At 34.5% G+C, this 14,318-nt stretch overlaps 1 protein-coding gene across 2 annotated transcripts in view; it reads right to left on the minus strand.

Moving 5' to 3' along the window:
• Window positions 1–14,318, minus strand: part of PSME4 (proteasome activator subunit 4) — a 93,387-nt gene that overhangs the window by 39,259 nt on the left and 39,810 nt on the right. For both annotated transcript variants that reach the window (XM_028516497.2, XM_036027945.1), the window contains exons 11-20: window positions 12,448–12,634; window positions 11,430–11,519; window positions 10,688–10,752; window positions 10,261–10,411; window positions 7,374–7,472; window positions 7,081–7,150; window positions 6,511–6,578; window positions 5,665–5,880; window positions 4,937–5,094; window positions 3,787–3,882 (exon numbers count right to left, since the gene is read on the minus strand). In XM_028516497.2, coding sequence (XP_028372298.1) covers window positions 3,787–3,882; window positions 4,937–5,094; window positions 5,665–5,880; window positions 6,511–6,578; window positions 7,081–7,150; window positions 7,374–7,472; window positions 10,261–10,411; window positions 10,688–10,752; window positions 11,430–11,519; window positions 12,448–12,634 — 1,200 coding nt within the window. The remainder of the gene's footprint in view (window positions 1–3,786; window positions 3,883–4,936; window positions 5,095–5,664; window positions 5,881–6,510; window positions 6,579–7,080; window positions 7,151–7,373; window positions 7,473–10,260; window positions 10,412–10,687; window positions 10,753–11,429; window positions 11,520–12,447; window positions 12,635–14,318) is intronic.

A 14,318-nucleotide genomic window follows, 5' to 3' on the forward strand; every position in this document is an offset into this window, starting at 1 on the left:
ACTTAATGTTTAACAAAACTGTTAAAAAAGAAATTAAAATTGTACTAAACTGAAAAAATAAATTATCCTAAAGGGACCTTATTTTACCCATCATTTGAAACAGTAAAATGTATAGCACGTACAAGGTATTTAGTGACCCCCTACGCTGCTACAGGCCAAAAATTACAATGCAGATACCACTAGGTATATTATTTAGTTTATCCTTATTAGGATAATCAACTCACCTAAACTTTTTTATTTTTTGTCAGTCTTTAATCATTTAGCTCAGAAAACTGATTTTCACATGTAGTAGTCATTTCCATGAACAATGAAATTTTAAAACCATCCCATATACTCTATTAGGGACTAAGATTTTCTTATAGAAAAATTCACAACTAAGCCTCCAGTTTTTCATTACTACAATTTTCCAGAAGACAGATACTGCTTATACATGCTCAAGGCAAACTTAATAATGAATCGTTTGGCCCCCCCCTTCAAAAAAAATTTAAGGCAGCTAGAGTATTTTACCTAATTGAGATCTATGTAAGAAAATAAAAACGTATGTTTAAATTTTAAAAATTATTTGAGCCCTGGTTGGTGTGGCTTAGTGGACTGAGTGCTGGCCTGTGAACCAAAAGGTCACTGGTTTGGTACAGGGTCAGGGCACATGCCTGGGCCAGGCCCCCAGTAGGAGGTATGCAAGAGGCAACCAGTTGAAGTTTTTCTCAATCACCAGTGTTTCTCTCCCTCTCTTTTCCCTCCCTTCCCCTCTCTCTAAATAAATAAATAAAATCTTTTTAAAAATAAAGAAAAATTGTTTGAGTTATTATGTGCGTTCAAAAACTGCTTGAATATTTCAGAAAATCCATAATGTCCCATAATACAAAGGCAAAAATGTTATGAACAAGAGTGACTCCCCTCAGGCACCTTAGGCGTTACACAAAAGCATTTGTTACATTCATACATTTCCTTTTCTCCCCCACCTGGTACATTTACTTTACTTCCTACGGAGTAACTAATGTCCTAAGGGTTTTCTTTCCATCTACTAGTTTCAAACTGACCTGCTGCTGATAATTTAATTAATAATTATGCTATAGATATTCTTTTTTCACACTAGGCAGTGTGACTAATATCACAAAACAATGACACCACCATTTAAATCATTTAATTTTTTAAATCAATTTACATTTAGAGGATTTTGACAACTAATTTATTAAAGAAGCATTTCAGAAATTTAAAAAGCTGACTTTATTTTATGATACTTTGGTTGAGAACTAATTTACTATCAATCCAAACAGTCAAAATGTTATATAAAGTAAATAAATGTAATAAGGCACACATTACCAAACAAATTAAAATCTCAGATGAAGATAATACCAGTCAGAAATTAGTTTTAAAGGAAAGGATTCTGTTAAGAACTAGTTAAAAGCCCAGGAAAGACTTTGTAAACTTGTGTTGGCAACTCAAAGGCAAAGGGCTTGCTCATCCATCCTAATTCTACTTCGTATAAACATTATCCTGCACAGATATATGTAACTATGAAGAACCCTGAAAATGTGTATTATTCAATTATTAGAAAGATTGACATTTTCACCATTTTATATTTTATCTCATTATGTATTATTAAATATACTGGGGTTGGCAAAAGTAGGTTTACAGTTCTTCATATGAAAAATACAATAAATAATACAAAAATAAACTGTTTTGCATATGTACAACTACAAACCTACTTTCCCCACCCCATATATAAAACATTTTATACACACATTTTAAATATATTTAAAAGCATAAACATTATGTTTATAGTAAATACAACTTTTATTACTTCATTATGTTTCATTGTATTAAATTTTTACACCAAAAGTGAAAATTCTAAAGCAAAACTTTTCAATCTATATTATCTTTCATCTTCAAATTTTCTGGGAAAATCTATAAATAATACTCAGGACCAACTTTATTGCTTATAATGTATAGTAACCAAAGCTAACAAACTACTTAATTATACTCCATCACATCCATAAAAGTTTGTATTACATGGTATTCTTTCCCTTATTGAAAATGCATTTCACTATTAAAAACCTAATTGGGTTATAATTATAAAATAAATGGCAATTTTGTCCTAGTGTACATTTATTTCAAAAGATAAAGACTACTTCAATTCACTATTAAGAGTGTATATGGTGTAAAAAGGGGACATGCTGGTATGAACTGCAACAACAACCTCTAAGCCTCTTGAGCTGACCCTTCAAGCAGTGCATCCTAATTATCACTCAATACTAAAAACTTTCTTGCCCTGGCCAATGTGGCTCAGTTGATTGAGCGTCATCCCGTAAACTGAGGGGCCACGGGTGTGATCACTGGTCAGAGCACATGCCTGGGTTGCAGGTTCCAGTCTCAGGTCAGGCACACATGGAAAGCAGCTAGTTGATGTTTCTCTCCCCCTCTCTCTCCCTCCCTTTCCCTTTCTCTAAAATCAATAAGCACGTCCCCAGTTGAGGATTAAAAAATGTATATATGTATATATTTTTTAAAAATCTCATCATCATATACACAGGTTGTACATGCTTTTGCTCATAAATAAATTGTTGGACTAAATGATGATATTTCTCACTGTCAGCATGTTCAAGCACAACTAAACTTACTAATGTAGTAAGTATGAAATCACTTTTTAGCATGCCATAAAAAAGTTAATTCTCAATGTATTACACTGTTAAGATCAGCAACAAAATCAAAACCATTTCTGTAGGTCTCACTTAAAATATTGTTTAAAATCAACCTCTCTTAACAAAAATAAATTGTGGTAAAATTGCTTATATCAAACTATAAAACTAACAAGAAACAAAAGTTTTTAAAAATTCAGTAAAATCCTAGGTAAACTGAAAACAGATTTCCTTACCTGGAATAACCCTACTTCTCCACCTTATGTCTAATAAGCAATCTAAAGTTCAATGCCCAGAGACAGTTTTTAGATTGAAATAAGTGGGAATTATGAAAAAGTATGATTCTAAATAACGATTATGCAAATATAGGGAAGACAAGCCATATTTTAAAACAAATCCTTGAAGCTTTTTAATATTTTTGTTGCAAAATCCACAAATAATTATTTTGTGGTTTTTGAGGGGGCAGGGATTACTTACTCATTTTTATGTGATTTTCATTATACTGGTGAGAACGAGATGTCGATGTCGACAGAAAACGATCTACGATGGTACACCGAAACTAGCAGCTATCTACTTACTAAGAGGGCTAAAGTTACACATTGCTGATTTCTGTTCAATTTTTTCCAACTTAAATGGTAGCATTAACCATGGACTAAATCAAGACAAAATAATACTCTGAAAAGCACTTAAATTCATAAGGGCAACTCATCAGATTTAAAAGTTCAAAATCATAATGAATAACTTTGAACAAATTTTTATTAAAAAACACCCTAGTTTTTTTGCTACCAAATCTTTTAACCAACATTGATTGCAAACAAACTAGTATTTTTCTTTCCTTTTTTAAAGAGGAGTATTTATCTTAATTAACTCAGTACACTAACAGATGAGCTTAAATACCTCCAACTTCATATTTTAAAACTCATTTACAATGAAAGTTGTCCTGGCACCATATAAAGTCTAAGTAAGCCTTAAAGTTTATAGACCAGATTGTGCCTCAGATATTTGTTGCCTAGCAGTGAAAAAAAGGTTAAAGGATACAGAAACAACACCAGTAATCACAAAACCAGGGGCTCGTTATATTACTAAGACTTAAAAATATGCAAAATGGAAAAACAGCAAAATATGTAAAGTAACTATTTTTACTTACAAATTAGTGACTGGCTCTCCTTTCAATGGAGGTAAGAGATTTCCTGAACCAATTAAACAGTTGTGCACTATAGTCAGACTCTGTAGAACATCATCTCTGGAAAAGAAAATGGTATTTTCACATTTCAGGAGACTCCAAATCCCTCTTTAAGAAAAAGCCAAGCCCTGGCTGCTATGGCTTGGTGGAATGAGCAACGGCCTGTGAACCAGGCCATTCGATTCTTGGTCAGGGCAGTGCAGGCCAGGGCCCCAGTAGGGGTGTGTGAGAGGCAACCACACATTGTTTCTCTCCCTCTCTTTCTCCCTCCCTTCCCTCTTTCTAAAAACAAACAAACAAACAAACAAATCTTAAAAACAAAAAAAGACCTGTTTATATTTAAACAAGTTTTAAATAATCACAAGTAACAACTAAATACCCTTTATGAAACAATTCTGAATGTAATCATGTTTACCTTAACAAAAACAAAAACATTTTTACAGATATCCCAGAATACCCCATCTATTAAAAACAGAATAGCTAAATGTTTACTTCAAAAGGCAGTTTTGTAATACATAGTTGACATTAAGTCAATCCTGCTTCTTCCTCCAATCTCATTTCTACTGAATTTGCTATTAAAAGTTCGTATTTGACATAATAATTTTCTTACTATTATTTTATGAACTTTCAAAGATCCAAACTATAGAAGTCTAATGACCTCAGATTAGACTGTTTCTTATAAAAGCCCCCAGCAGGAGAGAAAAATTATATCATAATGCTTTTCCTGTTAAGTAATATTCATGTCAATAACATGAATTGCTAAGAGGATACAACCCAGTAAATCTAAGCTGAATCTAGAAAAGCAGGAATTTCATTTCAAAGGGGGCATACCTACACTCGTCCTGAAAGATGCACAAGTGAAACCGCTAAGTAGAAAGCACTATAAACTACAAAAAACCCTGCTTTTCCATTTGAACTGTTTAAATGGTATGACAAAATTTCTGTTAAACAATGCTGTATTACACTATTTTCTAATGTCACTTATGGAGATGTTCAAAACACAATGAACACGAACACATCAGATATGACATAGGAGAGGCACAAAAATGATTTTTTAGTTTGCAACCATAAAACAAACACCAATTAATTATTATTACTTTTTTTTAAAGCTAACCTAGACATTTCGAGTTCTCCATCCCCACAAAGCTGGAGTTTGATGAGTTCAGGTTGGAGAAAAGAGTCCAACAGGTAGAAAGCAAAAGCTACTTCATCGGAAGAAGGAACATGCCACTGGATGCCCAGGTTCCAAAGGTCCCCAGGTTTACCCCAGTCCTAGAAAAGAACAGCATTTGTTCAGCAGATCAAGAAGTTGAAAAAAAAACAAACATATTTACATAATTTAAAATGTTTTAAAGAATATGTATGAGTATTCCAAATCTAAGGTAGCAAGAAAAGGGCATGAAAACATACTACCCCTTCATTAAATAACTCCCTGAAGAACCCCTCAAATATTAGTTTAGTTACGAGAGTAAGTTTACGTGAGTCTACTGTGTTCCCCAATAACATTATGTGGAATTACAGAGATTAGATGTGGCATATCGCGCCATCGCGCACAAAAACAGAAAAGAAGAAAACTGGAGTTAGCTCCAGTACTACGCTGGAACTTGAAAACATTCCAGGGAGCGCCCTTACAGTTGCCGGAAGGGATGCTGTCCCAACTCAGGAATCACTTAATAAAGCCAATTAGATCTTCAAAACTAACAATCCAGTAAGTTTTCATAATATACTTTAAAAATAAAGAAGTGACACCTTCATACACAGCAAGGAAAAAAAAACATACTTTGAATCCCTTAGGAAAATAACTGACTCTATCCTTGAATCCTCAATCATGAAAATGCTTGCCTTGATAGGAAAGTAGTCAGAAGGCTGCTTGTCAAAGCCACCTGGCACACTGCAGTATTCCGTAGGGTAGATGAGCGTAGTAGAACGAAGAAGGTGATGCAAAAGGTTACAGGACAGAGTGTAACCCTGCTTACAGGTTAAATGTAGGGTTCTTTGGAGAATCTTTACAAGTTGCTCCCTATAAAGAAGCAACTTCTTCCCATCTACTCGAGTAATCTAAAAAAAAGGAAGAAACAGTTGAAGATATGTGGGTTAACAGATCAAAAATCAACAATTAATGTAAAGGTGAATGTTTGGCCACTATAATTTAATTCATTTTAGAACTTCCACTTTAATTATATTCTAACAATTTATTGCTTTCTAAGAGCAAAACTCATTTTCTGAGCCTGGGCTCTCATGTGCCATGGCATGGTACCATCCTTCTCAAAAGTGTCTACTTCCTTCAGGAGGCAAAATTAACTTAATTGTATTTCTGTATTCTTTGGTTCCTGAACTAACCCATCAACAACAACAACAACAACAACAAACCCTTGAAGTTTGATTGATGGCCAAATTTAGAATAGAGAGAAAAAAAGGATTCCCAAATCCAAAACACTTTTCAGTTCATGAATTACCCATACTAGAATTAATCAGTAAAAAGTCCAGAACTGAACATAAAGTAATCAACAATTATACTACTCTGATAACAAGAAAATGACATTATCTGACTTTCTGCAGCCATATCAAGAAATATTTAAGGCTTATGACTTTTCATGTTTTAATGTCAAATTTGCAGAAAAGAATAAATCCTAATAGCAAGCCAACATTTTTATAGTAATATTTTCTTATTCCAAAGGTTTACAATACCTCAGACAAAAGTTGAAGATTCCATAGTAACTCCTTGTCTAGCTCTTCTTCATTTAATACATCATCATCTAAAAAAGGTAAAATGGCATCAGAGGGGCAAAAAGAAAAATCTATGTATCCAACTAAATGAATCCTTTTTAAAATATTTATATTTAATATTTCTAATAACCAAAAAAGTCTCTTCTAGGGAGACTTTTCAATACCTTCCTTGGTAAGCTGAACTTGAACCAAAAGAGGGAAAAACTCATTTTTTAAGAAAACAAACACATCAGCCAAAATGTCTGACCCTGCACATATCACAAAATAATTGGTATTTTTATGGCAACCTCTGACTGGGTCTCATATGTATGAAAATATTCATTAACAAAGTAAAATTTCTATGGTCTACCATAGAAATTCTGAGGGCTACCTATCAACATGGTAATACCTTATTTTGAGCAATTTTCCCCAAAACTGCAAAATTAAACTATCGAAGAGCTTAAAGAAACTGTTGTCATCAACAGAGTTCCTGAAACCAAGGAAAACATTTATCTGAAGTTATAAATACAGAATGATGCCCTTATGACTTACTCATTGTAAGCTGAGTTATAACGCTGCAGCAGTGGGGAACAAACAGCTTCAAAGATTCCTCTGGGCAGCACTGAAAACACATTTAATTTTGTAAGGTTTTTTTTTGAAAAGTACAAGTATTTAATAGTCACAAAGTTTGCACTAGCACTATTTTCAGTGACAAATGAAGGCCATAAGCAGCTACTAAAAGAACAACATATTATAAGTACAACAAGCACATCTAAAATAATTAACCACATAAACTGATTGGTTACTAATTCATTAATTTATTAGTCCAAAAAAACCAAACTCACCTTCACAGCAGCACGGCACATGTCTGCCACCATACGGCCTGCTACTCTTGTTTCAAATATATGTGAAATAGAAAAATTAAAAACCTTTTGAAGGGCCACCTGGTTCAGATACATAAAAAATGAAAATGTCTAATCAGCATTTTAAAGAAAATTAAACATAAAATATTTTATAAGATGCACACACTGTATTAAAAGTAACCAAGTAGGAAATTTTTAGCCATCAGAATTTATATGATTTGCTTAATTATGTTACATTCATGTCTATGAACAATCTTCGCACAACCCTTTACGTGAATGAAATATCTGAAGCACAAGACTTGATTTGCTACAGAAACACCAAACACAAAATTACAACTTCTGGAAGCGAATACAACTAGTCTAATATAAGAAAAGAACATTTTTTAGAATATCCAATATATACATTTTGTCATTCCGACAACTATAAACATTTATCTCTAATCCAAAAGACTTGAAGCAGTCTACTTAATTTTACAATCAAGTCAGAGAATTTTAATTGCTGAATGAAGGAAAGCTCTATACATGGATTAACTGTTAAAAATTATAAACAACTCCCTTTAAAGTATTTCCATTAAATAAAATACTTATGTTAATTTCTTTATACTCGTATAATCTTAGTAAATATTTCATGAAGCTCTAAAACAGGTTAGCTTTTCACCAGTATAAACAAAGTGAACAGTGATGATCTCAGATGAGGGGAAAAGAAACAGAAATGGAAATACAGTGTAGTTTGGTTTTCTTTTTAAAGATTTTATTTATTTATCTTTAGAGAGTGGGGAAGGGAAGAAGAAAGAGAGGGAGAGAAACATCAATGTGTGGTTTCCTCTTGCACACCCCCCACTGGGGACCCAGCCCGCAACCCAGGCATGTACTCTAGACTGGGAATCGAACCGATGACCCTTTGGTTCACAGGCCAGCAGTCAGTCTACTGAGCCACACCAGCCAGGGCAATAAAGTGTAGTTTTAAAGACCATACTGTACATAACAGATATCAACCAATATGAAATGAATGTTGACAAAATGCAACATGACAACAAATGTTCTCATTCATCATAATTTGCTAGATTTTTTAAAAAAGATTTTATTTCTTTTTAGAGAGAAGTGAAGGGATGGAGAAAAAGAGGCAGAGAAACATCAATGTGTGGTTGCTTCTCATGTGTCCTCTACTGCGGACCTGGCCTGCAACCCAGGCACGTACCCTGACTGGGAATCAAACCAGCGACCCTTTGGTTCGCGGGCCTGCACTCAATCCACTGAGCTACATCAGCCAGGGCCAGATTTTTATAATTAGGATTTAATTTCCATCATGTTATGGTATAAACAATTTCCAAGACTATTCTACCAAATTGTATTTAATTCCAAACTTTAAAACCACACTTAGCCCTGGCTGGTGTGACTCAATGGATTGAGTGCTGGCCTGTGAACTGAGGGGGTCACTGGTTTGAGTACCGGTCAGGGAACATGCCTGGGTTTGGGCCAGGTCCCCACTTGGGGCCTGAGAGGCAACCAATAGATCTCTCTCTCAGACATTGATGTATCTCTCCCTCTCCTTCTCTCTCTTTACCTCTCTCTAAAAGTAAATAAATAAAATCTTTTTTTAAGATTTTATTTATTTATTTTTAGAGAGGGAAGGGAGGGAGAAAGAGAGAGAGAGAGAGAGAGAGAGAGAAACATCAATGTGCGGTTGCTGGGGGTCATGGCCTGCAACCCAGGCATGTACCCTGACTGGGAATCGAACCTGCGACACTTTGGTTCGCAGCCCGCACTCAATCCACTGAGCTACGCCAGCCAGGGCGTTAAATAAATAAAATCTAAAAAAAAAATATATATAAAAACTACAGTTAATCCTTGCTGTTTATAGTAGTTATGTTCTGTAAAGCTGCTGAGAGCTCTGATTTATTAAATACTAATTTGCTAGCTAGTAAAACCATTGTTCCTAGGGGAAATACAGGATTAAGTTGCTACAAGGCTCTGGATATATTTTCATCAAATGATGAATTTTGTGTTAATATGTCTCTGTTTCAAGGCACCTTACTTTAGCCCTGGCTGGTGTGGCTCAGTGGATTGAGTGCTGGCCTATGAGCTGAAGGGTCTCTGGTTCAAGTCCCACTCAGGGCACATGCCTGGGTTGCAGGCCAGGTCCCCAGTTGGGGGTGTGTGAGAGACAACTGATCAATGTATCTCTCACACATCATACCTCTCACACATTGATGTTTCTTTCACTCTCTTTCTTCCTCCCTTATCCTCTTTCTAAAAATAAACAAATAAAACTGAAAAGAAAAGACAACTTATTTAATATGTATTCTTGATTCACTAGCACAGAACTCAAAAGTCAATAGCACTATAACCCATGCTTGAACAAAGCTCATCTAAAACATGTTATTTTCTCCACTGGACATGTCACAACTCTCTTATGCTTAGAATACTAGATATGACTTCAGCACTGCTCTTCAAGCCATTTTTAAAAGGCAGCAAAATCACCAACAAAAAACACAAAAACGTAAAAAAGTGGCACTAGACAGACACAAAAAGAACATGTTTACAGTATGAGAGCTGAAACAAAAAGGCAGAGCATCACCTACTCAACCCTAGCCAGAAACATGTCCAACTCAAACTTTTACCATGTTTACATGTCTGCACAAAAACAATGCAAGTATTAATTTAGGGGTTACAAATAAATTTTAGCCAGTAGATAAATTTGCAAATATGGATTTTGTGAATAATGAGCATCAATTGTGTATCTCTTCCAAATTTTAGTATGAAAAGGGTAAACTGACATTGATATACACAGTTAAAGTAGCTTATTTTTATAACTTCGAATAAAATTACAAGATTATAATTTAATTTTCCTGTAGTAATGCATTCTTACCATAAATATTTCTTTGGAACACTGTGTGAGGATTGTACTAAATGTAGAAGACAGACCTAACTCTACTAAACTCTCCAGGTGAGTCATTTTCTCAGTTTCTGTCTCTTCTCTTGTTTGCTCCAATGTGCTGCTTTCTATAAGTCCAAAGCATCTAAATAATGCAAAGAAAGAAAGCATAATTTTAGCAACTAAAAACTGGTTTAACATTTTTAATGACTGGACAAACCTCTACTGTTATAACTGTTCAATTGGCAGCTACTGAATTTGCACAGGGCTCACAAATCAAGTGTCCTGTTATAACTTCAGAAGCACCATCCCTTGAGGTAGTTGTTAGAACATGCCAATTAAGGAAGAGCTTAAAGCCGCTGGGATAGAACAATCATTGTTTGAGATTCAGATAAAGGGCAGGTCTGAAGTACATACTCACCTGTCCATAAACTGTAAGACAAAATCCTCAAATTCAGCTGTGGCTGAACACAGTTCTCGTTCCACCTATAACATTATGAGGAGAAAAATTAAAAATAGCCTTTGATTTTTTTCTCTGAACAAAACTCAAATATGGTCTACTATATAGATATAACACTAAATAACTGTGTTGTGTACTGTGAGAAATAACACCATAATCACATATCAATTTAGAATAACTCCAGGCACCAAAATAAGAAATCACGTATTCTATAAGGGCCAAACCAGAAGTCGAGCAGCCATTTTTATTATCAATTACATTTTTCAAACTGTTTCAAACTTCTGGTGTATGTGTAAAGGCTTATCCCTCCCTACTTAAACATCTAAATGACAAAAGTCAAGTAGTAATATGCCCACAATTAAAAGGAAAACAGTTGTAGAAGAACCAGAAAGTAATAAAGAAAATCTCTCTTCATTAGATGCCAATCCCCTCAATAGATTTATTACTAACATAAGAAAATGAAAAAACAAAACAGCACCATCTCTGCTTAACAAAACATTAAAAAGTGACAAACTGAAATACACCTCTGGGTGGCAAAATAGCAAAGATGACATGATTCCATTTGTATAATGTAGTCCCAAAACAGTCATTTTGTTTGCACCTATCCAAAGTTGCTCTGAAACTAGCAAATATTGCTATGCATACACAATAAAAAATTAGAGCTTAGAAAATCAATTCCTTTACAACCAGAAGGCATCCTTACCTCTGTGAGGTCATGTCTTTCTTGTAGTACAGATGAACAATCTACTAAAGGCACCAGAGTGGAAAACGTTGCTATGAACTGGAATGTAATCTGTGGGGAGATGCAACAAATTTAACATTAATTACATAGTTCTAGTTCAAAAGTACAAGCATACTGTAATTTACCCAAATAAATTATCTTGAGGGAATCCCACAATGTTTCTGGAAATTTTTCACTTAGAATCGAACATTTTAGGGTTCCTCAAAATGAACCAGCTGTTACTTCAGTAATGAAATTATACTACATTTATTTTCCTGTAGTTACTTATTAGATTTAAGCACAAAGTTCTCCAACCTTTTTTGTCACTCAGAGGTTACTCTGTCTCCCTCCTGAAAATGTAACCGTAACTAAGGGTAAATTAGCTAATGCAGAAACTAGAGAGAAGGGAAGATGAGCAATGTCGGGAGATGTGTGTATAACCAGGATCTGGCATTCTATACCTAGTAACTTGTACCATGCTCCCTTGTCACCTGTGTAGATGAAGGTAAGTGCAAATGATCATATAATTTTTAATGTCTCTGCTTAAGGAAAATAGTAAATATACAGGGTCTGACACAAATAACACTGCTTTCTTATTATAAAATCTTTTATTACAAAATCATAAGCATGCAATTTTGTAACGTCACACTCAAGCACACCATATGACATTTTAGGTGAAAATGTTCAAGTTAAAACAATAAATTGTTACACCCATATTCTTACTCTACCAACCACATTCAAGCAAGGCCAGACCCTGTAGCTTTAAAACATCAAGTGATCATTAAATGAATAAAGGTAATTACAAGTTACTTACAAAGGAAGATGTTAGAGATCAACTTACCATCCACAGACCTAAACTTAGGCATCTACAGATATAATTCTGTTACCATTAACAAATTATATATTAACTAAGTTCTAAAGAGTCTTTGAAAAAAATTAACAGGATATCCACTTACACCGTTATCACTTGGATATCAAACAGAGTCATAAATATGCTCACCATGCATTTACTGAAGTCGTTTGGATCCACCCCAGGCAACGCTCTCATCAGCAGAGGTAGCATATGTGTTGGACCTTCAGGAAACCATTTGCCCCCTGATACCAAACTGCGGGCCACTCCAATTACACAACTTAAAGTAGCTGTGAGCTGGTGAGGTTCTGTTAAAGTCTCTAGTGCAGGATATGTTCTACAATTTGAAAATAGAATTTTAAAAAATTTACATCGCAGATAACCATACATGATACTCTAAGTACAATAAATTCATAAAATGTATTTTGGTTAAAAGGTTTGTAGCTAGAAGATATTTTGACTATTTGCTCTCAAAGTTAACAGAACCACACAAATAAAGGAAATAAAGGAAAGCTACATGTTTCCCCAAACCCCTGACATCTCACCAACTTTGTTCATGCAAACTCCCCAGTGAACAAGGTCAGAAATCAGTAGATTCTGCATTATTTCAAACATCCTAATCCACTTCCACATTCCAATAGGATAGTCACTACTAGAATTCGGGAATAACAAGTACAAACCACTCTTCTCTTTTTACAGGTAAAACCACCTTACTAAAATGCTGAAATTTCTATTTTATACTTTTAAAAGGACTGGTATTTTAAACTTGGAAATCGACTATCAGAAATATATGAGAATATCCCTGACACTAGAGTGAACAAATTGAGAGGAGTAAGGTAAATGCAATCTTTGATCACTAAGTATATAAGACCCAAGGACACTCAAGTCACTCTTTGACTCTGTAATGTAACTTTATGAATCTATCCTATAGGAAGGAAAAAAAATCTAAAATGCAGTCATTTTAAATTCCTCTTACGCATAAAAGATATATAAGGGAAAGTTCATCTTAAGTAGGAAACAAGGGAGGCTTTATAACTTGAATTAAAAAGCACAAAGCCTATCCTTATTTTAAAACATAAAGAAATCAAACCAAAACTCTTTAACAAAGGTTGTTTTTAGGAAATGTAAAACTAAATGCCTTAATATTTTCTTACATTTTACTTTTTAAAACATTTTGCATTTTTAAAGGAAAAACATTCAAAAAGGTAGTCATGCCACTTCTAAAAAGAACAGAATTAAAACTGAATCTCGAAAAACGACACTGTGGTGTCAGTTTTGTCAATTAAGTATTTACCTTAGTGAAGCACACATTACTAAATATGCTAATACTAACTCTGTGCCAAAATTGAGAACTAAATAAATTGTTCCTTCTTAATATTCTAGATGCCTCGTTAGCACAGTAGATAGCGCTTCAGTCTCATAAAAATGTATCTGCATAAGTCATCAATTGGAAAATACTGACATAAGGCAAAACAAAGGTAAAGTAAAGAAACAGCAAAACCCCTCAAACTCCAAAATTTTAACCATGCAAGCAACTGAAGTCCCTCCTCTCTCAATGGAACATCAAGAGACTGCTGCTGTTAGCTTCTGCTACCACATGGAGGCCAAGTGGCAAAAATATTGAGGGTTGAAATCAGAGTAGAAACTGCGTAACTTTTCCACTCCATTTCCTAACTAAGTTATGTGTGTGGGAAGTTTTGCATGCACACCCTAAGATGTTGAGAAAGCGAGGCACAACTTAACTGGAATATTTACAGCAATGAGGACAGTGCAAGATAGTATAAGCTACTCAAATTTAATGGAGCACCATTTGGGTTAAGATCTTTAACAGGATACCCTTCTCCAGGAAAATGTGACCAATTATCCTATCTCAACCGAGTCAGAAAACTGACCGTCATTTGCATTCTCCCACGACCGACCTTGGACAAATCTGAGTTTTATGGAACTCAATCTGTTAGATCCTTCTGGACTCTAAAACTAAACTACCTTTGACAAAGACATTTAGAAAGAAATCATAAAGG

Source organism: Phyllostomus discolor, chromosome 6 (genome assembly GCF_004126475.2).
Source record: "Phyllostomus discolor isolate MPI-MPIP mPhyDis1 chromosome 6, mPhyDis1.pri.v3, whole genome shotgun sequence".
Taxonomy (NCBI): domain Eukaryota; kingdom Metazoa; phylum Chordata; class Mammalia; order Chiroptera; family Phyllostomidae; genus Phyllostomus; species Phyllostomus discolor.